The 26,971-nt window shown below is 38.9% G+C and overlaps 1 protein-coding gene across 1 annotated transcript in view; it reads right to left on the reverse strand.

The window, feature by feature from the left end:
- The window catches only part of COL9A1 (collagen type IX alpha 1 chain), a 183,279-nt gene that overhangs the window by 13,383 nt on the left and 142,925 nt on the right, over positions 1 to 26,971 (reverse strand). Inside the window, exons 23-37 of the mRNA XM_045842871.1 lie at positions 26,747 to 26,800; positions 26,548 to 26,601; positions 26,359 to 26,412; positions 25,863 to 25,916; positions 24,785 to 24,829; positions 23,682 to 23,735; positions 23,525 to 23,578; positions 15,618 to 15,671; positions 14,949 to 15,020; positions 14,394 to 14,429; positions 13,486 to 13,530; positions 12,098 to 12,130; positions 8,865 to 9,011; positions 8,584 to 8,638; positions 6,759 to 6,947 (exon numbers count right to left, since the gene is read on the reverse strand). Coding sequence (XP_045698827.1) covers positions 6,759 to 6,947; positions 8,584 to 8,638; positions 8,865 to 9,011; positions 12,098 to 12,130; positions 13,486 to 13,530; positions 14,394 to 14,429; positions 14,949 to 15,020; positions 15,618 to 15,671; positions 23,525 to 23,578; positions 23,682 to 23,735; positions 24,785 to 24,829; positions 25,863 to 25,916; positions 26,359 to 26,412; positions 26,548 to 26,601; positions 26,747 to 26,800 — 1,000 coding nt within the window. The remainder of the gene's footprint in view (positions 1 to 6,758; positions 6,948 to 8,583; positions 8,639 to 8,864; positions 9,012 to 12,097; positions 12,131 to 13,485; positions 13,531 to 14,393; positions 14,430 to 14,948; positions 15,021 to 15,617; positions 15,672 to 23,524; positions 23,579 to 23,681; positions 23,736 to 24,784; positions 24,830 to 25,862; positions 25,917 to 26,358; positions 26,413 to 26,547; positions 26,602 to 26,746; positions 26,801 to 26,971) is intronic.

The following is a 26,971-nucleotide window of genomic DNA, read 5'->3' on the forward strand; positions in this document are numbered from 1 at the left end:
GTGAAAAACACAAGGTCCAGATCACTTACTACAGGACGATATGATTTGTTTTTTAAAGAATCTAGGAAAAATATGCTATATTCATTGATCCTTGCATATCATCATTCTTAAGGATGTGTAAGAAATTAGCAATAATGATGACCTAATAGTAAGAAAAAAGGAAACTTAGCAAATGGGAGACATGGGTGGCAGAGAAATTCTTTACTGAATATCTTTTTATACAGTTTAAAATTCTTGAATAATGTAAATTTAGTATTACCAAAAATAAATTAATGAATTTCCCAAATGTAAAGTGTGCTGTTAGAAGTGTCTACATTTCACTATGGACTCATTATTTACAGGGAATATGCTGTCAGTTGCAGCCAACCATGTGCATTTGCAGGACAGTTGATTAAATTTAGGGCATCAGCAGTCACTGAACAGAGGTGCACTAATTATCCTGCCCCTGCAGAGACCAAACCCAGAAACCTGGCCTCATTAACAAAGTGCTCCAATACCTTCGTTAACTGGTCCTGAATGACTTCTACTGCTCCCAGTGCGACGCATTATTCTATCTCATTAATATAGTATTATGTTTTTTCTACACTTTTAGAAAATGCAATGGTATTTTGTAAAGAATTCCATACATAATCATTTTTCCCAAACATCTGTATCAGCCCAACCTCATTCAATAGTGAGTTGTTGTTATAATTTAAGAAGCAAAGGCACGCACACAGCAAAAATAGGTAAGATATATGTACAATCTTTGATACAGTAGTCAAATAGTTCTCATACTCTGATTTTAACTGTGAATGTTCTTATGTGAATATTTTTACAGTGAATCAATTATGTTTCAAAACAAATCAAATTTATATAAATACTGGGTAGGGTATTTATAGAGCTCAGGATGAACTCACATTCACATAGGCTAGTTTTTTTCACACTCATCATCAATATAGCCATATTGTATTAGGAAGATATGACAACTGGCATTTTTAAGACTAACAGCTGAAGTGCTCTTGTTAACTTAGCAATTTAAATGTCATATCACTGTAATTCTGGAGGCTGGCAACGAGAAGAGAATCTTTAAATGTGCCACATTTTTTATACATATGAGATGAAGATTATAAATTAAAATGCAACTTTCACACAGATAGTGAAAGTTAAACACATTCCAGTGTGAAACCATGACAACTTTAAAATGTTGCTTGCTAGGGAGAAGACTGCTATCCTAGTTGTGATGCTGTATTTTGGTTATCAGTCATAGGAAAACACATGTTAGCTGAGTCCAAGGCAGCCACACTGCAGACTGCTGCTCCACAGCCTGGCTCTGTCTGTCGCCAGGGCCACTCTGCTTCTGCAAACCCTGATAATGCCTTATTTTGAGATGTTTGAAAAGTGGCTCAAGGAACTAAACGCCACCTTTGTTAGCCTGCTGTGTCAGAAAATACATATAAAAAGCTTATAAAATCAGCTTAGATCAGGTATGAAGGAAAGTATGCAGTTTTTAATAAATGAGCCCTAATTGGGGCCTCTTGTAAGCCTGGCACAATTTCAAAGCTTCTGGAGGCTGGACAAAATCAAATATGGAGAGAGAGCTCAGTGTTCATCTTAAAGAGAACTGGAAAGACAAACTATAGGAGTTCTGGCCAAGATGGAGGTGTAGGTAGATACGTTTCACCTCCTCACAGAACCAAAATACGGAAACAACCAATTAAAAAAAAACAAAAACAAAAAACAGAACTGCCAGAATACTGAACTGTTTGGAAGTCTGACAACCAAGTAAAGAAGAAACACTCATCCAGACTGGTCAGAGGGGCAGAGGCAGACATCAGGGCTGGAGAGGACTCGCTGTAAGGCCTCGGCTTGAGGACCAGGCAGTCCCACATTCACATGCAGATAAACTGGGAAGAACAACTGAGGAGTGAAACAGGCTGTGCAACTCAGGGTTCAAGCGCCAGCAAAATAAAACCTCAGAACCACTGGGTGTAAAAACTGGTAGGAGTTGTGACTCCTACCAGTCACATTGGCAGGGAGAAACTGCCAATCTCTCCAAAGCAGAGTGAGAGCTGAACAAACAGCATTGTTCCCTTTCTGACCCCTCCCCCACATACAGCACCACAATGCAGCAGCGCAGTGGGTTGCCCTGCCCTGGCGAATACCTAAGGCTCTGCCCCCTACAATGTAACAGGTATGCTGAAGTGCAAAGAAATATGGCCAAAATTAAAGAACAGATCAAAACTCCAGAAAAAGAACTAAGCAATGAAGAGATAGCCAACCTATCAGATGTAGAGTTCAAAACACTGGTAATCAGGATGCTCACCATGCTTAATCAGAAACGACTATGGTAGCAAAAAAAATAAATAAATAAAAAGGAAGAAGTAAAGGCTATACAAAGTGGCATAAAGAAAAATATACAGGGAACCAACAGTGAAGGGATGGAAACCAGGACTCAAATCAAAGTTTTGGAACAGAAGGAAGAAATAAACATTCAATCACAACAGCAAGAAGAAAAAAGAATTCAGAAAAATGAAGAGAGGATTAGGAACCTCTGGGACAACTTTAAATGTTCCAACATGTGAATCATAGGGGTGCCAGAAGGAGAAGAGGAGCACCAAGAAATTGAAAACTTATTTGAACAAATAATGAAAGAAAACTTCACCAATCTGGCAAAGGAAATAGACATGCAAGTCCAGGAAGCTCAAGAATTCCAAACAAGTTGTACCCAAAGAGGAACACACCAAGACACATCATAATTAAATTGCCAAAGATTAAAGATAAGGAGAGAATCTTAAAAGCAGCAAGAGAAAAGAGAGTTACCTGCAAAGGAGTTCTCATAAGCTACCAGCTCACTTCTCAAAAGAAATCTTGCAGGCTAGAAGGGGCTAGAAAGAAGTATTCAAATTCATGAAAAGCAAGGACCTACATCCAAGATCACTCTATCCAGCAAAGCTATCATTTAGAATGGAAAGGCAGATGAAGAGCTTCCCAGATAAGGTCAAATTAAAGGAGTTCATCATCACCAAGCCCTGACTATATAAAATGTTAAAGGGATTTATCCAAGAAAAAGAAGATCAAAAACTATGAACAATAAAATGACAACAAGCTCACAACTATCAACAACTGAACCTAAAAAAAAAAAAAAAAACACAAACTAAGCAAACAACTAGAACAGGAACAGACTCACAGAATTGGAGAGATCGCATGGAGGGTTACCAGTGGAGAGGAGGAGGGGGAAAAATGGGGGAAAAGATACAGAGAATAAGAAGCATAAACGGTAGGTACAAAATAGACAAGGAGGTTAAGAATAGTATAGGAAGTGAGGAAGCCAAAGAACTTACATGTATGAGCTATGGACATGAACTAAGGTGGGGCAGCAGAATGCTGGAGGGAATGGGGGTACCGGATAGATGGGAGTAAAAGGAAGAAAAAAGAATGGGACAGCTATAATAGCATGATCAATAAAATATATTTAAAAAGGAGAACTGTAGAAAAATTTTCTCTGAGAAAACCACATAGACCCTTCTCCTGCTTTCAGCTACAGGAACTGATGCCACAGGAGCATTCTCATGACAAACAAAGGGGCCAAAACTGAATAAATTCTCATCAGTCCGTGGTTGCTATTTATTTCACTTATTTGCAAGTTATAATTGACGGTCCCTCTTCTTATGAGCAGCTTAGTATTTTAAAAAGTGTTAGCCACAGTTACAACCATACTTTCTCAAGCCTTCCCTTACATATTGGCATGTCTGTCTGACTTACACTGAAATACCTGAAAAACTATGCAGGTTTACCCATAAGGACCTAAAGTAAATCCATACCGTAAACATTTAAAAATGGTATTTACAACACGAAAGACTGACTTAATATTAAGAAAAGTAAACATAGACCAAATTGACGCCTCTCTTGCAGCTGTTGAGTAGACACATAAAATGTGCAAAGTGCATTGGCCATGGCCCTACCATGTTTGTATAATATTGTATAAAACATGTAGATGGAAAACAAAAACATAACATATGTAAACACATGACTTAACCTTTGAGTCTGATTTGAGGCCTATTCCTACTAGCTACTACTGAAAATGTCCCACTGTGTTTTCCAGAGTAATTTTTAAGGAGGAGAACAGGAATTTAATTAAAACACAGCCTAACTGTTGAAAGCTTTAATAAAACTTATTCCTTTGTTATTTATGTGACAATTTCTCTTGAAAAAGAATCTCACAGTGCTCCAACCACCCCTTCTTCAGTAGCCATGGGGAAAGGCAACAGGGGACTTTGAAATGCATCACCTCTCCAGTGGGCTACACATTCGTGTCTCAGATGGTGGAGTGCTTATCGCAGGGAAAATTTGATCTGTAACCTTTGGATAGTAAAAGACTTTCTGTTTTCTATTAAACACTATTGTTAATGTATGTAGTGGGACAAGAAAGGTCAAGTCCAGGTACCTAGAATCAAACATCTCCAAATGCGTGATAGCACGGATTGACAAAGAAAATCTGCTTACTTCTTTTCTGCACATACCCCAAATTTTAAGAAATAAAATGAGAAACGATGCTGCTTTAAAGAAATCCCATGACAAGAAACAGATAAAGGGAGCTGGGGAGAGAGCGTCTGTTTAAAAAAAAAGAAAAGAAAAGGACTATATCACTTATGGATCATAGACTATGCCGTAAATAAGGAAGAAAAATTAGGGGGAAATCCCTTATATAATCGAGCCATGCTGACGAATAGACTCAGCAGTGGAGACATTTTCCAGGTCCCAAACAGAAATACACCTTTCTTCCCTTCAAAATTAGGTTCATTTGCTAGGGCCAAGCCAGCCCACCCCAGCCACAATTCAGAAGTTCCCAGGAACTTTCGCCCACATTTCATCTTTGTTTCCAGTGTTTCTCCACCCTGCTTGCACATTAAAATCACCTGAGGTGTATTTTTAAATCCTGATGCCCAGACCAATTAAATCAGAATCTCTGGGAACGTGGCCCAGACGTGAGTCGTTCTTCAAGCTTCTCAGGTGTTTCCCACGTGCAGCCCAGACTGAGAGACGCAGCTTCAGGCAGGCTCTCCAACCTACCAAGTCAACAGACATCTTCACTTCTTAAAGGAATAAGATGAGACTTCAGGAGAGTTCTGTCACTAATGAACACAGGTAAGCTCTACCCAAATATGGAGACTTCCTTTTAGCCAAGACAATAGGGCTATGATTTCTATGGTCCCTACAAGGTGTCCCATTTCAACAGGAAAATGGATCACATGCATTTAGCTGCATTGGAATCGGGTGGCGGTGTGTTAGAACACAGACTGCTGCTCCCCACACCGCTGCCCGAGATTCCTATTGGTGGGTCTGGGGTGGGGCGGGGAGTCTGCTTTCCTATCAAGGTCCCTGGTGGTGCTGGTGCTCCAGTGGCCACTCGTTCAGATGCATGGCTCTGAAGCGAACTCCCGCTGGCTAAGGAGACATCCTGGGCTCTGGCGCAACAGGGCCAGCCAAATCAACAATCACCAAGGTAGTGGGGTTTCTTAGAGATGGTTTACAGAGTGAATGGGAACTAACCTTAGAAAAACCATCTACGGCATGAGTACCTAAATTAACAGCTGGAAGCAGGACAAAGGTGGCTGTCTATGTGATTTTCTCAGAGGAAATTTTTCTCCAGTTCTCTTTAAGATGAACTCTGAGCTCTCTCTCTGTATTTGATTTTGTCCAGCCTACGAAAGCTTTGAAATTGTGCCAGACTTACAGAGGCCCCAATTAGGGCTCATTTATCAACATGTACATGCCCAAAAAATGTAATTAAAGAAACTATTCCAGCGGAGGGTATAGTTAACCAAATGCATCAGCAATGCATTTACAGATCCAGAAAGGCAGCTCGCTTGCCCTCTGACCATTCTCACCATAATGATTAATCCTAATTGGAACAGCACCATGTTAAAAATGAAAGTCCTTCTCTTGTTTTTGATGCCACGCCTTTCTGAAGTTCCCCAGAGAGCTGTCAGTCACTCATCATCATACAGAAAGTCCTCACTATATTCAGTCGTCTCTGTATATTATTCAGGGCACACATGCCCCAGGCTGATGTACTTACGTCACTCAACTAGCAAATGCCATCTGAGGCAACCAGTCCTTCTACTAAATACCTACTTAATACCTAACGCACAGCCCTATTTTTCTGAAAAATGCTGGATATAAGGGCTTAATGTGTTTGCAGTGAAAGAGGAAGAAACCAACGCTCTTACACTCTCTCACGTGTTAAAAAAGGAATAAGGTTAGGTTGCACTTCAGAGCTGAAAAGAAAATCCATCAAAACCAAATGTCCAACATCACTTTTTAGAAGGAGGAAAAGGCAGCTTCCACTCACAATGTAATTTTTCTTATCTCTTGCTAACAAATCTTGTTAGTTTAAATAACAGATGCAAATATTCTAAGGCTGGTTGTCAACTTAGAAGACCTCTACAATAATTTCAGGTTCTGGAAAAAATTACCCATGGAATAAACCTTCACTGGGTCTTATAAAGTTGATTTTGAACTATGAATGAGGCACAGTATATAATTTAAAAAGATCAGTGCCAAAAGTCAGAGGACCTTAATGCCAGCATTTAGTCTACTGTCGTCATATAGCGAGGTCAAGAGAATCCCACGTAAATTCTCTAATCTTTACCATGTCCAGTGCAAAGGAGAATAATACATTTTATCTCACAGAGTATCTGGAGCTTAGTCAGACATGTGAATACATCTGAGAAAGGACAGTGTGTGTCCCTTGGTTCCACCTGGGCACAAAGGCTTACCTTTAGGCCCCCTCAAACCGAGAGCACCAGGGGGACCTTTAATGCCTGGGAGTCCACGAAGTCCCATCTGGCCTGGGAAGCCATTCTCTCCAGGGGGCCCTGGGGCACCAGGGGGTCCAGGCCTCCCAGGGAGGCCAGAAGCTCCTGAGTCTGGACGCTTGAGGCTAGCAGCCATCTCTGCAAGATGCTCTAAAAGATAATAAACAAAACAGCCCAGAAACATCAGAAACGTGGAAATGATACAAATGAAAACAGAGGTATTATGAGTGCCTTTTAAAAAATGTGTCACCAGAACTTCAAACTTGTGGTGAGAAATGAATAAAGTCCCATCATTTTTCCACAGACCAGAAAGCCTCACTGGGGCTGTTTGGTTCGGGTCTCCTGAGATAGATCTGGTGCTGCCGCTGTTTTGAGGCCAGGGTAGAGGGGCGTGGATAAAAACCTTCAGCTGCAGGGCTGTGGGGTGAGGGGTGTGCTACAGAAAGGAGTGTGTCACCTGAATCCTGACCTGTTCTCTCAGAACCCAGGATGGGAAGAAAATGAGTTTCTTAATGTAGGTAGAAGTGGATGTCCAGAGGCTTGTTAAAAGCCAAGTACATTGTGCAGGATTATTATTGAAACACTATTTGAGACCTAGCCTCGCATTTTTAGTTTGATGATACTAAGTAACTTGACATATTCCGAGAATTCATGACCTCCTTTTCAGAAGTCTTTTCATGCTTGGAATAGACAATAAACATTAAAAATAGCCTTGGGAATGGTCACAGTCTGTCTTAAAAATGAATAACTGTGTGGGCTTTTTCAGGAATCATTAAATAGATTAACAATCATCCACTAAGACGATGTAGAACAAGGCAACTTTCCCATTAAAATCCTCTAAGGAAAATATTCTAATGTAAAATATTTTAAAGCTTTAGGGTGTGATGGAGAATTTGAATTGAAAACACATTTCTAAACAACATTTTTAAATTGTTCCAATGTGACTATTCTAAGTTTGCCTTACATAAGTACGAGTTAGCATAAAATCACAATTTTCTAGATATGTGATGCTTAAAATTGAAATATCCTTTCAAGACAAAATGTCTGCAATGAAAAAACGTAGTATTCAAATATAGAGGTGACAGTTTCATTCTGGAAAACTCTACAAGTCTACGAGACAAATTAGACTGTCTCATGAGCATACAAAGAGAGTATTTATTTCTTCCAGAAGTGGTTCCAACCAGAATAAAATACTTATTTGTTAGAAGGTCCAGGGGTTACAGGGTCTCCTCAGTCATAGGAGGATTTGCACATCCCCATTTTCAGTGTGGTTTCAGAACTAGACCGATTTGGAAACAGCTTTGACAAACAGCAATCGCTGCAACTACAGATCAATTTAGATCAAGGTTAACAAATGTGAACATGTATCGCCATTTTGGTAAAATACTAGTTATTGATTTTTTATGAAGGCAGTTTGGTACATGAGTAGCCATAATGTCCTTACGCTTCTTATGAGTCTGTCGATTACTTCTCACATAGTCTACGGAGATACGGAGAAGGCCTCGACCAGTGCTGGGTGCTCACTGAGTGGCGGGGCGTTGAAGAAGGGAAAGACACTTGGGAATTGTTTCAAAGGAAAACAAAGTGTGTGTGTACTTGCTTGTCAATGAACCCCCTTGGCAAAAAAATAAAGCTAATCCAAAAAGTGATATCTTTCTTTTTCTTTGAGGCTATAAACTATTGTGATGGTGGTAAGCTGCATAAAACATAATTGACATTAGCATTATTCAAAATCTCCCTCCTTTAAAGCATACAGAAAAAAAAATCAAGCCACTACATTATTTACCTTGCATGACTCTCATGCAAACCTGCTTAATGTGCTGATCTGTTGGTGCTCTCCCCTGGGGCAGAAGAGAAAGAAAGAAGTTTATACAGGGAGCCATAAACAGCACACAGTTAAACAGTAAGCTAACAGACTTGGCAGGGAACAAGGTGGCTGGGTTTACAACAGGACCACTTGCCCACACTGCCCAGGAGCTGATGTATGGTCTAGTGAGGCTTCCCCCACCCCTTGTGCTGTGCAACGGAGTCTCCACAGAGCAACCACAGGGCCTGCCCTCCACTCACCGGAGGGCCCTGGATACCAGGCAGGCCAGTGGCACCCTGTTCTCCCTGCACGCCTCGGGGTCCAGGCGGTCCTTTCGGGCCTTCCACTCCAGGGAGCCCCCGACCTCCTTCAGGCCCCCTCAAGCCAGGCTCCCCGAGGTTACCCACCTACAACAAAATGGCACACTATGAAACCAGGGCTAAACACAAGTAATGTGGCTGCTTAATATCGATATAATATTAACACACAAACTTTGATGTTTACTACATCCTATTTGTTCAGAGGTTACAAATCCTCCACATAAGGACAGAAAATGCCACATCTCATTAGTCTCTTAGAATTCCAGTTCAAATAAACTTTTAAAGAATCTTTATTTTTTGTATAGTTATTATTTCAAAATGTTAGCTGAAATAATACATTTTTAAAACCACATCCTTCATACTTTAAGCCACTTCCTAAGAGAAAGTTAGCTTTTAGTAGGCTTGTCAACTTTTTATAGTCACAAGAAAGCCACAAAGTTCTTACAAGACTGTTCCTTTGTATATCACTGAAACAGAAAGCATAAAATAAAAATATTTCCAAGAACATAAGGCATTCAGCTCTTATCACATTCTTTGGAGAATGAGAAGATGCCAGATCTATCCAGGAATCATAAAATACTAACATGAACTATATCAGTATATTTAAAACACCACCACATCCAAAGTGTTGCACTTAAAATCAATGTATTTGAAATACTGAAACAAAAACAATAAGTCCATAAGTTATCTAAGTATTGAAAAGGTTAAAAATCCAAATATTAAAGAAGTTTAGGAATAAACCAACTGCTTCCTTAGCACGAAAGCATATACACATTAGATGGGTTTTTTTTTTCTGAAAGCAGACTAAAAGCATTTCAAAGAGGCCTCAAGTACAGTAATTGCTTTGAAAACGAGACTAAACTAATTCGCTTTGTGTTGAACTACCTGTGGTTGAGTTCCTGGCACAGTCGTCACAATGCACCGTTGTTTACAGCTGAGAATGAGAAGATCAAAGAGCACGTGGCATCCAGGGGACGCCAGCGTTCCAGCTACGAATGTTCCTAAAGCGATTTAACCCTGCTTCCTTTCCACGTGCAACATGTCTCTAGAAAGAGCTCATTCCCATCAAACATTCCAATGTTTTAAACTGAAGGGAAGAAGTTGATGAGGCAATGCTTTCACTAGACACATCTAAAGAAAGTTCAGCAAGTGTGCTTTTTTTAGTCTCTCTTTATACAAAAAAAAATGATATTCATCTAAGTCAAACTGTCAAAATTGTTCCTATGAAGAAATTATGGCTTGAAAGACTCCCTGCAAGACAGTGCCAGCAGGGAGAGCTCACAAAGGACAGGCAGTGGAAGGCTGGGGAACTGTCAGGCACCTGGAGGGCAGGACTGTGACAGCTTCTAAGCAACCCAGAGAAGAAGCCAAAGGGAATGCAGAAATGCACTCAGGAGCTGGCGGAAAACAGGGGAGACCAAATCAGAGTGTGTCATCTTGCCACAATGCTGCACTATTGCTAGAACAAGGGACAAGAAATTTTTGATGAAGAGATCTAAGGCCAACATGGCCAGGACATCGTCAGTGCCCTGGGTCTCTGGGGGAAAATTCCTCAGTTGAGGACAAGTACACTAGAGCAGAAACAGACTTCACCGGCTATCAAGTTTGTCTTTGCTGACATCACTGGGGACAGCAAAAGGCCTCCTGTTAGTAACTGTTGCCCCTGATTCTGAGACAATACACTTCAATTTCATCAGTATTATCTGGGTCATGTCGGAGAAGACAAGACTAGAAAGGGAAGTCATGGATCAAGAGCCAATTCCTAGTATTATATCCACATTTAAATGAAGTGACCACTGCATTGTTCACTGGCTTTCTTCTTTATAGCTTCAATGCTTAACCATTGAACAACAGTAATTATTGCTAGACCATGAAACAGCATCTCTACTACCAAATTCTATCAAGGTTTACTGTACATGTTTCTCAATCCTAAACCATTTCTGTCAAAGATTCTTAGGCATAAAGATGTTATTTGAAGCCTGAGACTGTCCCACAGTGTTTAGAGGCAGTATGTAAACAGGGAAGTAAATACAACGTAATAATTTCCACCTGGGTGGTGTGTGAAGCACCCAGAGCTGGGCAGTGTGGCCAAGCCTGCATGAGTCCTCTTGGAGAAAGTGGGGCTGAAGATGGGGAATGCTTAAGAAGGAAGTGTCTGTTTTAAAGAGAGAAACAGAATACCCCAGGCCAGGTGAACAGCATAAGGCACTAGACATCACACCACGTAAAAAAGAACTGCAAACAGTGAAATTCCAGACCTGCGGGAGATGAAGTTGGCAAGGCAGAGAATACTTTGTTGAAAGCTGTGTATACCCTGCTTAGAATCCGGTTTTTCTCCATAAAATGCTATTCTTGAAGGATTTTAAGCAAAGAAAGGATAGATGGTGTCTGATCGCTCTATCTAGATTCCCGGGGCTGCCAGGAGGGTAATGAGCTGGACAGGCAGAGACAGGAGTCGGGAGGTTCCAGGAACAGGAGGGACTTGGAGACTAACTGGCAGCTGCTGGTTAGTGACATTTCAGATTGAAATCTGAGCTTAACTTTTTTCCTCCTTATACTAAATTTCTTACTGTATTAGATGTGCATTCCTTTCAAACTGCAAATCGTTCCAGGTTTACTACTAAATGGTTCTATAATTCTAAATTCATCTAATATCTAAGGACATCAGTTTAGTCTCTGTAAAATGATGAATTAAACAAGATAATCATTTTCTAGCTCTAATAATTCTCTATTATATCTTCTTATGCATTATGCCTCTATCTTGCTTCCCCAAATAGAACACAGAAGAGATTAAGAAAATTACTGAAATATTTTCCAACAAATTGTACAACTACAAACAATACCCAATACACTCTCACTATGAAACAAAACTTAGTTCTTTAAAAATGGCCCATTTGTAAACAAAATTACTGTAATATACTCACTGAGCCACTTATAATAAGAAAAAAACTTCCTTCAGAATGGTTACTTCAATAGGCAGACCCATTTACACTGTTGGTTTTTTCTTTAGATTAATCCATTACTTAAAGGATAAATTCAGACATTCATTTCCTTGAAGGTAAGCTCATTAAGAATTGAATTTTATAGAAGAATTTCATAAAGCAGTGCATTACACTTTCTATAACATTATTGATATTTTTATATTTTATAACATTACTGCTCATTATACTTACAGTTCCCTTTGCTCCAGGTAATCCTATATCTCCCTAAATCAATAAAACAAAATTATATTAGAACAATGTATTCACATATGACAGTTTCCTAAAAACATGTAACAGGTTATTATGCTGCTGAAATTTATAGATAACCATGAACAGAGATGAACCCTGACACCACAGAAAACCTTTAAACTCAAAATTTGTATTCTAGTTCCAGTTTTGTGAGTTACATTCGTAACCCTGTGTGACCTAACAGCCTTGGCTAACTTATTTGTTAAATAACAGAGTTGAATCAGAGCTGTCCAAGGCTCTACCCATATCTAAAATGCTAAGTGTTGAGAATTAAAATCTCAAAAGACATTCAACTAGCATTCTGTTACAAAATATAATACACATTTAAACCTGGTTACTTTATTTTTCAAATTCTAACAGTATTTTAAAACTTATCCAAAAAGTCTGTCAAGCTAAATATGCATGCTTTTGTGCTAAAAAAAAAAAAAAGAGAAAACTTAAAAATCTTCCACCACTAATTCTAGATTTGAATTCCTCTCAGGTTTTAGCACATCAGTTCATCTCCACTATGAGACAGGATGATTAAAAACATCCTCTTCATCCTTAAAATGAACAATTTTAACAAAAAAACTGAAATAATTATTTTTGGAATTTCATGAACAGTTATGAAGCTTTGCCTAATTCAGATGTTACATTTATATTAACTCTCAATCCTGAAAATCTGAATAAAAACAACATTACCAGAATTTTTGCCTGCATTATAAGCTCGCTGAAACCAATTTAGGAGAAATTTATCACCCCAACCCCACAGGAACAAACATAAGTTTCCACACTAGGTCATGCTAGGTTGTGTCCAAACCGTAATGATGAACCAAGAGATCTAGCAGTCCTGGCAGGAAAGACAACTTGTTCTTATAGTCTTCCTGGAGGCTGAGCCACAGAGGGAGATCAAGGTAACATCTTCAGAGGCTTTTAGACTAGAGAGAATGCCCACCACCACACGTGTGAGCCACAGCTTTCTAACTATAAGAAAACTTGAATTTTGTTTCCATGATAGGCACTATTCACAGGCTTTCTATAGGCATGTAAGAATCACCCTGAATATCTAGATGTAAAGCTGCAAGAGAATTCACCATGTCTAAAGGAATATTTTGTTCTCCAAAAGTTTAAGGCTAGGTTTACCAACTTTGGGGCGTTTCCCCTCCACTTTACTTGATCTTGGCTATTATCTCGGAGAGTCATTTGTTACCTTATATAAGAAACATCTTAACTTTTAAAGAAGGCAAAAAAAAAAAGATAACAGAGTCTGAGAGAAGAAAAAAATCGATGTTCTAATACAGTTTGAAATCAGTAAGTCTTCATCATTAACCAGAAAAAAAAATATGTCTTACAAGTTCACCCCTTTCTCCTGCTTCACCTTCTTCACCAGGTGGACCCTAAAAAGTAAGAGGAAGAGCCACATAGTAAAATTCTGAGTCCCTTGGCTCAGTTTTAACCAGTCAACATTGATGAACACTCATACACAGCTTCTAGGATCATGCAGGAACACAACACACGCTTAGTGGCTTTCCAGTTGAGTGGTCAGTGGCTGGGCCAAATCAGAAAATGGCCTCCGCAGGCACATACTGAAAATGCTGGGGGGAGCTCTGTGTCAAGTACGATTGTCCAACCCCTACACTGTGCATCTGAAACTAATACAAAGTAATTCCCAATGTAACCTGTCATTGGAAAATAAAATCATAAAAAATCCATATGTAAAAAACAAAAAGAAAAAAGAAAATGGCCTAGAGAAAAGCCAGGTGGTGAGGCTGAGTGTCTGCTAAAGTTGAGGGTTACTGACAGTCTTCAACAATCTTACAATTATGTCATCTTTGAAAAAAGACTCTCACAGTATATACAGCAACCCAGAGAAAGGACTGCTTCTAATTCATATGCATAGTTTATTTACTAATTCCTTGATACAGAAAAACTTAAAACATGACATAGCTATGGAAAGTTTCATCAGCGTAAACCAATTAATTCGGTGAAGAAGAGAGGCAGGGCCACTTTTTTCAAAGGAAGGACACTTTTTTCAATGGGTAGTTTTGGAGGCAGAGCCATCCATCATTACAACTTATTTAAATAGTTAATAAGGCTACATACCAAACTAAACTCTAGGTTTCACTCACTGTGAAACATTTTGAGAATAATTACTACCCTCTGTTTTAATTACACCCATAAACCAGCTGGTGCCCCCTGCTGGTGAAGCACATTCATGCACATTAAATGCTGCATTTTGTACTACTCAAACAGGACCTACCTGTTCACCCTTTGGACCAGGTTCACCAACTACACCCTGTAATAAGTAAAATATAATACTTTTCAATGTCTTAAGATTTTTATCTAATTTCAAATGAACCAATCCCCTTTACTGGACTGGTAGGCAACCACAACTATGAATATTGTCAAAGGAGAGAACGTCTCCCTCTCCTCACCACCTAACAAGATTCCGTTAAGACCTGGAGAAATGAGCAATTGTCCTACCCAGGGTGCTGGAGAGCTTGAAGTACTCTGTGATCACATTTATGTAAAATGTGACTAGTAAGAATGTAAATTTAGGACTAAGTAGAAATTATGGTTACAAATGAAATTTTTACTTTCTCAGTTTTTCCTCCTGATAAACTACTATATTAATAATTTTTTTCTTCTTAATCTCAGCTTTCAGTAATTTCCAATATCTTTCTTGATAGCTCTCTCTGATAAATTCTAGAAAAATTAGCATTTTCTAAAAGCAAGGCCAAAAGCAAGACTGATTTCCAACATACTAAAAAAACCCTCCCAAATAAGGGGCTTTCTGGAGGGCTGGATATCTTACCCTGTCACCTTTCATTCCAGGAAGTCCAGGGGGGCCCGGCAAGCCTGGGAGGCCAGGGCTCCCCGGGGAACCCTGGAAAGCAAACACAAGTCCCCAGAATCACTGTTGCTGCAACACTGAAAGCACACAGACCTTATGTGTGCTGACTCCCACCTAAAATAAATGTGCTGTGGCTGTTTTAACCCGTTTCGTCAAAGGTGCCTCTCCCACACTCTCAGGAGGAGACAGCCCTGCTTCCCCGCCCTCTCTGCCCCACCTCTGATCCCCCAGTTTGCAGGCCTTCCCAACAGTGGGCTCTTTGAGTCTAGCCCCTGCAATCGCATGCCTCTTGCTGTGTAAACAAGCACAGCTGGAGAAGTAAAAGGCAGCATTCAGCACAGTTCTTCTCCAATTCCAAGAACAACTAGAGGCCAAATGTAGCAATTCATGTCTCTCCTGGCTTCAAAATGTATGCTACAAACCACACATGAAAATACATTCTGAGGGTATTTTAGATATAGTTTGAAATTATGCATTTACTTTTTCACATATTCACATAACAATAAAGATCAAGAAGGAATGATTAAATTACCCTTTGCAAATTGTTTTTCTCTCCTTGCTTATTTTTTTTTAATGTATTGTGTTTTGTATGAAGCAAAGAAACTGCTGGAGACTGGAAACATTACTTACCAGTTTGCCTAGTGGGCCTGGGGGTCCCACTGGTCCTATTTCTCCTCTACTGCCCTGGAAAAACACAAACAGGTGTCTGCCGGATAGTTTGCCAACATTCCAATGCTTAATTATTATGCAAATAAAAGAATATATTACCAAGGTTTTTGTTTAAGTAGATTTTCGACATCTTCAACTAAAGACAGACACCTTTATGTAAAAAGCCTACAGACTCCCTACTGTTCATCCTTCAGCAAATGTTCCAAATGCTATTCATTGTGATCACAGACTGTCAGATAGAAATGACTGATGCATCTGCATGAAGTGCAATCAGTAATTTTCAGCATCCAAGTCACCGTCTAACTCATGGTTACTTTACGTACATGCTTTAGGCCCTCATTTAGACTAAGTGTTCTTGAAGTGTAGGTACGTTACTTTTGAATTCCACACAATGCCGAAAACTCAAGAGTAAAGTTTTCCAGTGAATAATATGTTTTAAAGCAATATCTGGCAAATGATCTTGGACCTCAAAAGAGTGAAAAAGAGACAAAGACAGATAAGTTTGCCTTTACATTATTGTTGCAACTTTGAAAAGACATAGATTGTGGAAATTTATAAAGTTTCTGAAATAAAAAATTCTTTTGTTCTACTCATTCTTATCTTAAACATGTCTTAAAAGATTAAACAGACTTTGGAACATACAATTCATAATGAAGATACACCAAAAGAAGCACTGTAATTTCATTTTCTGAGCCAATTTCAATTTTTATTTGAAACTTTAAGAACTGTGAGAAGAGGAGACACATGAACTCTTCAATTTCTTTCCCTGACAACTTCACACAGTGTTATGCGGTCTGATAAAAGTTTTATTTCTAACATATGTTCAACTAAGCTGAACCCTGAGGTTATTGAGTAAACAATCACATTTCCTGGAGAGTGTTATAAAAATGAAAGTAGCCTTGTGTTTGTTTTCTTAAATGACACAACAACTTCATATGAATGTTTAATATTTATAAATGCTTCTGATAAGATTATCTTGATCTGACTCCTATGCTATTCACTCATCTCTAAGTTGAACACTCTGTCAAGATCCACAAACCTACTGAATTTTCAATTTCTCTAAAGCACTAAGAAATATTTGCCAAATTACAGGTCTCTAGCTATGAGGTATAATTTTCATATGACTGATATAGGTGATTTAAATGTAATGCTCTTAAATACTTTTTAAAAATTTTATATAAGCAACCTGTCTAGTATCTGAGTTTAGATAATACATTGGTCCTTAACCCTGTGAGCAGCTTAGAAGCCAGAGACAGTGCCTATGAGGACAGACACGGGCAAGATTTAAGTCTAAATGAAGACCAGCCACTGTGATAAATTATTCTGTTCATCTATAAATATCAAGATTGGGTTCCATCCCACTAACATGGCACAGCACTCCAAAGCTCAAGACAAATTTTCTTCAGTATATCTGCTCTTTTGGCATTTTCAAATAATTTCTGAACTGAGTCATGATTGAGATCCTGAATGTCTTCGGGTTAACAAGACTTTAATTCACAGAACAATTAATAGTCATCAGTGGGGAAAATAATCATATCAGAAGGGGAAAACTCAGTCCTTGACACAACCTCGAGTATTCACTTCTAAATAAATGAACCATTATGCTATCTTATCCAAAATAGAGATGATTAATATAGTACTTTTTTCTCTTCCACATGAAAGAGCTAAATTAAAATAAGGGATTATATAAACTTTCATTTATTTTTGGAGAGATTAATTATTTTTCCAGTCAAAGACAAGGATTTTCTCGCTGCAATCTTATTTCTCTTCTTTCACGCACTCTTATTATTCAGGTCAAAAGTATTGTTCAACCACCAGCAGGCCCATGGTGACACACAGGAATGGCTCAGAGCCTTGGTGTAGAGAGCCTACTCTGCTAGACGTGTGCACCACAACAGACGAACACATGCAGGACTGTGGGAAGAATCCGAGAAGTTATGAGCATTTACTCCTCTGTGCCCGCATAAATAGACAGCATGTGGCCCCTCGTATTTATTTCACTTCCATCCTATAAATCTTCAGCCATTCTAAACTTAAGTATTTCTATACAAATCTTCTCACAGTGAAAAAAAAAGGTAACATTTATTTTTACAACAATGACCAGCTACACCCAAAGTGTTAGGGCAAGATTTTTTGATGGTCATTCTTAAGATTCCTATGTATTCCAAAAATATGCATTATCTTTTTCTAAGTTCTGGAATTTCACCTGTGACTAAGGTGAACATGAGTAATTAAGATACAAATAGTAATCTTTAAGAAGGTAGATTAAACAAAATACACTCTGCAAGAGCAATTAACCCTACCCTGGTAACCACAGGTGTGCTAAATAAATGATTAAGTCTCTGATGTTTCAACAGCTGTGATGATGACCATATTCTCAGTGATGGGTGAGGGAGGTGGGTAGAAGAGTGGTTATTCAGCCCATGGATAATATCTACAAACCCCAATACAGTAAGACTTAGGACATTTAATAAGAGAATGGGAAAGAACCAGAAAAAAAAGGCAAAATCCTACATTAAGAATGTAAGGACCATAACAAAAGGCTCTAATTTTTGCTTGGATGCTCTGTGCCACCACACATATCTCTGACAGGTTCAGACACATCAGCTGATTCATTCCTATTTAAGAAGCCACTCAAGGCTTTGAAAGTGATGCAGACCCTCTACCCATGATCCCCAACCCTGGCTGTGCATCAGAATCCTGCGAATCTTTTCGAAATAAATTTCCCTGGGAGTCTTCCACCACCCCATCTTCCCACTCCCCCTCCATACTCTACCCTTCTCCCCCAGATTCTGATTCTGAAGGTTTGGGGTAGGACTTAGGAATCTGTTCGGGCTGATGCTGTGTTTGTGTGTCTTCACCAGCTTTACTTAGGCTTTTGTTAAATGCTCACTACAAAAGTTCTATGAATACTAAAATTTAAATTTGCTAAATATGTGTCATACTATTTGATTTTGCAAACTAACATCAAATAAAAACCATCCTGCAGAGCCTTGACATGAGCCATTACAGCATTAGTGGGTAGAGGTGAGGCTGAGGACACCAAACCACACTGCCAGGTTGGAAGTCTGGCTCTGCTGGGCATCCACCAACTCTGGCTAAATTAACTCAAATTAACCTTTCTGGGGCTACTTTCACTCAAATTAACCTCTGTACCTGGCTTTCCTCATCCAAAAAGCGGGGGTTAAAAACACTTCCTATCTCATAGAGTATTAGAAAGAACTGAATAGATGCACAAAGCACTTGAAACAGTGCAGCCCACAGTGAGCATTTAGAACTGTTATTATTTTTATCCAAGGTTTTATTCAAGGGCTAAAGAAATCAGTTGAAAATTTTTTTGGTTATGTTTTTACTAGAATGTTTAATTACATGTTTCTTTGCCTTTCAACTCTCCCACATCTCTTTAAAAGCACAAATTGTGCTTGAAAAAATGTCTCTAGTCTTCATTTCTCAAGTTCCTGTCAAGACTGTTGATTTCCAAGAAGGCACCCTCTTTATAAACAGGTACAGCATGTCCTCCTTCAACATCATCAATCAGTTCTGCGACTTTAAGTAAAACGATGTATAACAAAACCAAATTTACCATAGGCTAATTGATATAGATGAGAGTGAAGTTCCTGTGGCATCTCATCAATGTTATAAGGACACGACATTGAGTAAAATGATGTTATCTGAGGACCCACTCGCTATACTGGGAGCTACTTTGTAATATTCATCTCAATAAATCAGACAAATAATTCTATTTGGAAGTTTTCCTTTGAAAACAGAACTATTAGACTTTTAAAATATCACAGAAAAAATTTTTATTATACTTGTGTTATCACAATTATTTTACCAAAAAAATAGATTTTAGTCCATTGTGTACTAGACTGTGTTGGTGATTGTATCTGCCCGATTACTCAACATGCTAACTAGCTGAAGAATAAACATTCTCCTTAGTACCCTGCCAATTTTAGATGGGAACTATAAATCACTACACTTAGTCTGTATTACATACTAAGTGCCTCTTTTTGGCAAAAAGGATGCTGATTAACCCAGAAGATCGATTATAATTTCTATCAATTGTTGCTTTTACAAACCCATTTTTATAATATTAACATTGGAAGATCATATTAGCTCTACTACAATAATTTTTTAGGTTTGCCACAAAGACATTTTTAAAATCTATTCAATCTCACCAAATCATGTAGTTCCTATTTCGCTCTAGTGTAGGTTTTAATATTCTCTCACACGCAGAGGTAGATAAAAATCTATCCAAGCTGCTCTACAAATCACTGACAGGGGTGACATTACAGGGCCTGGGTGGGTAGGGAGACAGCTTAGATCACTCATCAACACACCATAGGGAACCCTCTGTGCTTGAGGCTGTTAGGATGGGGGTGGGGACCTCAAGGGAAATGAGACAGGTTTCTGCACCCCAGGAGTGTAAAATTTTCAGAAAACTGGAGGTAGATCAGCATCACACTCATTCCAGTCAGAGTCATGAAAGCAGAGCAAAGCCAACCCACCCAGGAAAAGCCCTTGCAAGTTCTGAGAGGCCTGGAAGCAAAAATGGGCCAAGAACCAATGGTAGGACCAAATGAGAGGCCCTGACCACTTGCCCGCTCAGGAGTTACCCAGATGGTCCAAGTGGTAAAGGTATGTGCTCACAGGAAATCACTGGAGATGCCAAAAAATCTTTGATATTTTTTGCTGTCGTATTGGCAAAAGTTGATGGAACAATGATGGGGAAAGGAGAATGGCACTTAATTTCAAATACATGTTCTAATTAGCTCTGGTCCATTAGTAGAACACATTAGAAATAAGTGTTCAATCCTTCCACTCAAATTTTCAATTTGAGATTTGCAAGGAAAACTGATCAGATTTGTGAGGACTGGTTGAAAATGTGTCAATTTATCTATGAAACTGAGTTTAATGATGTAAAATGAAAGAACAAATGTATCTTTTAGTAAGGAGATCTGGTGTAGAAACTCTGCCTCCAGAACTATAATATTTATAACCTCTCATGACAATTTCCTGAAAAATTTATAGTAGGTGAGAAGCCAGTTATTACCAATATAAGCAGCACAGCAAGATTTAGTACACCTCCAATTCAGTTCTCTTCAAATAGTATTTATTGAGCACTACTTTATGGCAGACCCTGAGTGGAGCTATAAGAAATAAAAGGTGGGTCAGCTGTGTCCCTGTCTCCCTGGAGTTTCCACAGCCTGAGGCAAAAAGGGGGCAAGGGGCTCAGAATAAGAAGGGATCACTGCTCTCTGGGGAATAGGGCATAATCAGAGATAATTTCATAGCTGAATTAACATTTCAATTACATCTAAAAAGGCAATGGGAAGTTGAGTCAGAGAAATGGAGAAGCAAGCCGTGTAAATGCAGGGTATAACAGAAGAAACCAGGCTGGCTGAGGAAGTGCAAGACAGTATTTGGGAATTAGCATAGAGTCCGCTTGACTTGAGCACAGCATCTGAGCAAGGCAGATAAAGGAGGCAAAACTCAGTCATAAGCAGGCAGTTTGGGACATTGCCCTTTCTGTCATTGTTAGCGGAGATCCATTACAGATTTTTAAATGAAGAAGCAAAGTGATGATGGACTCTGTGCTTCGAGAAGCCCGGCACAGCTGTGTGGGCAGACTTGGAGCGCAACTCTCCTCCAGGCCTTCGGAATTGTGCTTGACATTTTTGTTTGCTCCATGACTGCGGGGGCCTTACTGGAATTCCACAGTGGGGATCATAGATGCAAGGCACACTGCAGTGGGCAAGAGTTCTGGAGAACAAAGAACTGCTTCAGCCATAATACCAAGGAGATACTGGTAGTTGAAGGAAAGGCTGGAGCTGAGAAGGCAGGGCAGGAGATGACACAGTAATCCCAGCAGCAGTGAATGATCTGAGCCAGGATGGTAACGGTGGGCTTAGAAAAGAAGAGTCAAATATGAAAGACTTTAGAAAAGGAGGCAACACAAACAAAAGGTCCTACTGGAGATAGGAAAAGTGAAGGTAGAGGCCCATAGCTTTGGGCCTCACTGACAGGAATAATTTGGACTCTTCCAGAAACACAAAAATCAAAACCTTAACCAGCCGCCAAACCTTGCCCAGGTATAATTTCTTCTGATCTGCCTCTTCTCACACTAGAATGTTACACACACACACACACACACACACACACACACACGTGCACCACAACATGCACCACATCATCTCCTGCAGCTCTGCCTCTAGTTTGCTACTTTCTACGTCTCATGGCACTGTACTGGGGGTGATGGGTCAAGCCCTCTCTACCTGTTCCATTTTTTTGTGTTCAGTGCATGGTCCTGGCATGCAGCAGGTGCTCCTCTATACCTTTCTCTGCTCTATTAAGTGAATACTAGACATAACAGTCAATGTTCCCAAAGCTCCAATGCCCCTAAAGCAGTCATACAGCATGTTCATCACTTCAGAAGTGTGACCTGGCTATAACTTCATTGTTTTGACGTTCTAAATAGTCTAAAGAGAACTATTTTAATTTGATATTTACAGGTTTCAAGCAAGAGAGAAGGAAAGAATACATGAGGACTGAGAGCAAAGAGCACAATGAGGAGCAGGAGCCAGTTTCTTTGGCTGCAGAGGAACTTCTGGAGACCACCTGGCAGATGTCAGTTGACAAGCATCTGTGAGAAGTGAAAACACTTGCACGTCACACAGCACCTGGACTATTTCACTTTCCTGAAACATGAAATTCCTAAGTCAACATGCTCAGGAAAGGCTTTAAAAGAAGTAACAATGATGGAAAATGTTTCTGCTTTCTCAGTTATAATTCTTTTTCTTGTCCATCAGACTTTCCAAAAAACAAAGAATTTAGAAAGCCAGAGAGCATTTTTTCAAGTTAAGTTTAAGTGCATATTGTTTAAGTTCCTAATCAGTTTCTTTGTGAGGGTTAAACCATCTAGTGAGAAAATATACATTAATATATTTGCTGCAAAGTAGATACTTACAAACTCACACTAAAAGAAGTTTGGCAGTGTCTCTAGGATTAAAGCTACCACATAACCCAGCAATTCTACTCTGGGTTATATACTCAAGAGAAATGAAAATAAATGTCTAAACAAAAACTCGCAGAAAAATGTTCACAGCAGCATTGTTCATACTGGCCAAAAAGTGGAAACAACCCAAATGTCCATGAATGGATGAATGGATGAATAAAATGCAGTATATCCATACCATTGAATATTATTCAACAACAAAAATAAGTACTGATACATGATACAACATAGATGAGCTTAAAAACATTAGGCTAAATGAGAGAAGCCAATCACTTAAAAATGCACATATTGTATAATTTCATTTATACAGAAATTCCATTGGAATTTCCATTTCAATGGAATTCCATTCCATTTATCCCAATTTCCAGAATAGGTAGATCTGCAGAGATGGCAACTAGATTAGTGGTTGCCCAGGGCTGAGGGGGTCGGGGAGAAAGTGAATGACCACAAGTAAGCACAGTTTCTTTTTTGGGTGATGAAAATGTCTTAAGATATACTGTGACAATGGATGCACAATTCTGTAAATATACTAAAAATCAATTAATTATGTGGGTGAATTATATAGTATATATAATTATCTCTCCATAAAGTTGTTTTTTATTACACTAAAATATTTCCTTCAACATGGGATGAGAGCAGAAAGGGTCATCATGCTTTTTTAAAACAGTTCATTTTTTTTCCCACTTTCTGAAAAACAAGCATATTATATATCTACATAGATTTCCCATTTTATTGGCTACCCAGGCTAGCACATGCTCCATCAGAAGGCCTTCATGGATGAATAAATGAAGGGAGCGCCCAGCAAAGCCCTGAGAAGACACTCTGGGAAGGTCCTAAGGCAAGGAATACTCACAGGAAGCCCCCGGGGCCCTCGGGGTCCCACCTCTCCTGGCGGTCCCTGTTGACCCTGTTATGGGGAAGGTAGGTAGAGAAAAAGTTAACATTCCCTAATCCTTTGCTTAGTGATTACAACAAGTTATAATATGTGGAAAGAATTTATGGCATCTTACCGGTTTGCCTGAATTCCCCAATTGGCCAGGTTTCCCTGGGGCACCGGTGGTACCCTAAAGGTAAAAGGCAGCATGATTCAGATGATAATTACGCATAATTGGCAATCTGTCTTACCCAGTCTGGGTATATCTTAGCATTAATTTCTTGACTTCACATTGAGAATTGGGAGAATGTACAATCTCTTTCTTGATAGGTACATCACAGTTCCTTAAATTCAGGATGTTTTGTTATTCCCAAAAGTATAGGAAAGGTGTCAAAAATGTCAAAAATGAAAATCAGATGTCAAAAAATAAATAAATAAAATAAAAGGCCTTTAGCCTGACAAGAATATGAGAGGATTTTTTTCTTTACTATATTAATTATATGTCTTTTCTTTACCATTTTCACTTCCAATATACTTCTTTAAGCCCTTTACCTGACATTGACACTATTAAAGCTATAAAAACTATGTCAACATGAGGAAATAAGAGGGTGTGCTGTGGAGAAAACCCTCCCAGCAAGCTCCAGGGAAAGCACAGGCATGGGGATGCCAACTCCACCACCAGTCTCTCCCCGTCCACTTAGTAAGGCGCATCTCTGCTCAAGACACTGCGGGCCACTATGAATGGAGGACTGTAGGTATGTAATCTAATAGCGTCCAATTTCTACATTATTCACATTTTATCTACTTTAATTTTTTCTTTCGCCTCTTGTTTTTAATTGCTAGAATATAAGCACTAGTTGACCAGTATGTGAACAAGATGACTAATATCTTTCAAGTTTAAGTTAAATTATATTAACAATATTCACTAGTATAATTTCTATGGCTTAAGAATATCTTCCTTATTTTACGGGGTTAAAAGCAATGAAACTGTCTCCGATTTATCCTGGCAAAAGATGACTCTTTCAAGGAGGAAATCTAATCAGCAACACTGTCAAAATATTCTTTCTGTAGCTGGGAAAGAGATTAGCATTTGAAGACTTAAAGCCTTTTTGATTTCTCCTTAAGGTCAAATAGAAAATAAAAAGGCAGGTTGCAAATATTAAAAATGATAAATAAATATATTAACAAAATAATAAAGAAATTAATAAAAGTATCAATTTAAAAGTCTCTCTTTTTTACCTTTTCACCAGCAACACCCTTTGCACCAGGAATTCCAGGCACACCCTAAAAGAATGCACACAGGATACTGGTTTAATTACCGTATGTGAGAATCTGTGAGGTGCCAGGCCCACCACACACTGCCCAGGGGCTGAGGGGATCACAACCACCTCCAAGACTTAATGTAAGGGACCCTGCCTCTCTGGCTCTGAACAGTCAGTTACAGAACACCACACAGTTTGAAGGCAGGACTTGACTGCATCTGGCTTATTAAGTCTGAACACCAGTACAGCAAAGTCTACCTCCAAACTAGTTACTTTTCAAGCATGAACTTCCAAATTACAGTCCAGTGCTACTTTCAGGTCAATGAGCACTCTCATCAGTGTGATTTCATGTTCAGAATAATGAAAAAAGACCTATTGAAAAACTTAAGCTTAAGTTAAAAAAAGAATGGCAGGAGAATGCTGGGTCTAACTAAGATTCGGCACTATTGGGGGTTCTAATATTCTCCAACTGATTATTTTTGAAGTGTCAGATAATAAATTGGAGGCCAGCCCTCAATATTACCAAGCATTCCTTATTAACTTGAAACATTTACCTTCAAAGAACCAAAAATACATGCAGTATAATCCACATGAACTTCTGGCCACACTAATACAGGAAAACACCAATTTGAGTCATTTGAAATAGCACATAATCAAAAAATGATATCTTATGTCTCACATTATCCCTGAGCATACTCTCCACCCTCTTACCATTCAATCCTGCTAATAGGAACTTTAGAACTGGTTAAAAGTAGGAGAAAGTATATGACCCTGGCCCACAGCTCAGGGTTAGAAAAAAATATAAGGAAGACTGAGTGAACTAAAGAGAGAGGGATGCAAAATACAAAATCAAAGTTTAGTATATTATTAGAAAAATAACCAGCTACTCAGAGAAAAAGTACAAAAATGTAAATGTAAAAAAATATAAATTAAAGCATTGTTTCTTCCCCAAGAACTTTCAAATTATTTAATGTTTCTCCTCAAAATTCATATTTATGTATATAAATCAACATATGTATACAAACCAAAAAACATTTAAAGAATTAAGTACTTACAGGTAACCCCTGCAATCCTGCATCACCAGGAGGCCCAGGTTTCCCTGGTTCACCCTGAAAAAAAAAAAAGAAACATTTTTATCACATCTTTGATCCTGTATGAACTGTTGTATTTCCTTTTTTAAAAAAGAAAGGACACAGAGTTTCCAAGTAAAAGGATTGTCCCTACAGCTGACCTTACATGCACTTTTATAATGTGACCTAGTTAAGGGTGGGGTTGGGGATGGAATTGGACTTAGGACTTAAATTCAAACAAAATACACAATTTCCTTCAGCCTACTTTTATCGATGGGACAATTTTATTGAGTTCCTGAAACCAAGCAACCAAGCATACTATTCTAATAAGCATTTTACATTGACAATTAAAAAAGTAAAAGGAGGAAAAAAGCCAAAACCAGCTCATAAATCTCACATTAATGTAGTAATGGAAACGCTATGCTCAGTTGGCCAGGGCAGATATGGCTCTATTCACTCCTGGGCTAAATCACACAGCTACCTTTGTTCCAGGCATTCCAGGTATCCCCTCACGGCCATCGACACCTGGCAAGCCCTAAAGACACACAAAGAAACACACTGTCTCTTGGAAAGAGTCACATTCTTCTTCCCTTCATTATTTTCTACAGTTTTATTACGAGTTAATAATCATTTTGAAAAATGTGCTTGATGACTGCTGATCAAGACATACCGTGTCTCCTTTGGACCCAGGGAGGCCCGGGATTCCTCGGGAACCTTGAGGCCCCTGCGGGGCAGAGAGAGCAACAGAAAAGACATACTCAATTACCATAATACTTAGGATGTGTCAGAGGTAAGTGTGATCAGCGGGTGACACTGAAAAGCCTGACGCCCACACCAGTGTAAGGAGACAAACACTAGTTTGAACTCACTCTGTCTCCTTTGGGACCTGCTTCTCCTGGAGGCCCGCGCTGTCCTTGATCACCCTGTGTGAAAACGAAATGTTGTTACTATAAGCAAAAGTTATTTGTGGATCGACTTTTAAAATTATAAAATACCATCCACATTACCTTACTATTGTTCTTTTATCCCAATGGTTCTATCCTATCACGGATGCATAACTCAAGGAATCTTTCTATAAAAATTATGTCTTAAAG

Source organism: Phyllostomus hastatus, unplaced genomic scaffold, assembly GCF_019186645.2.
Source record: "Phyllostomus hastatus isolate PE091 unplaced genomic scaffold, TTU_PhHast_1.1 phas_contig_40, whole genome shotgun sequence".
Taxonomy (NCBI): Eukaryota; Metazoa; Chordata; class Mammalia; order Chiroptera; family Phyllostomidae; genus Phyllostomus; species Phyllostomus hastatus.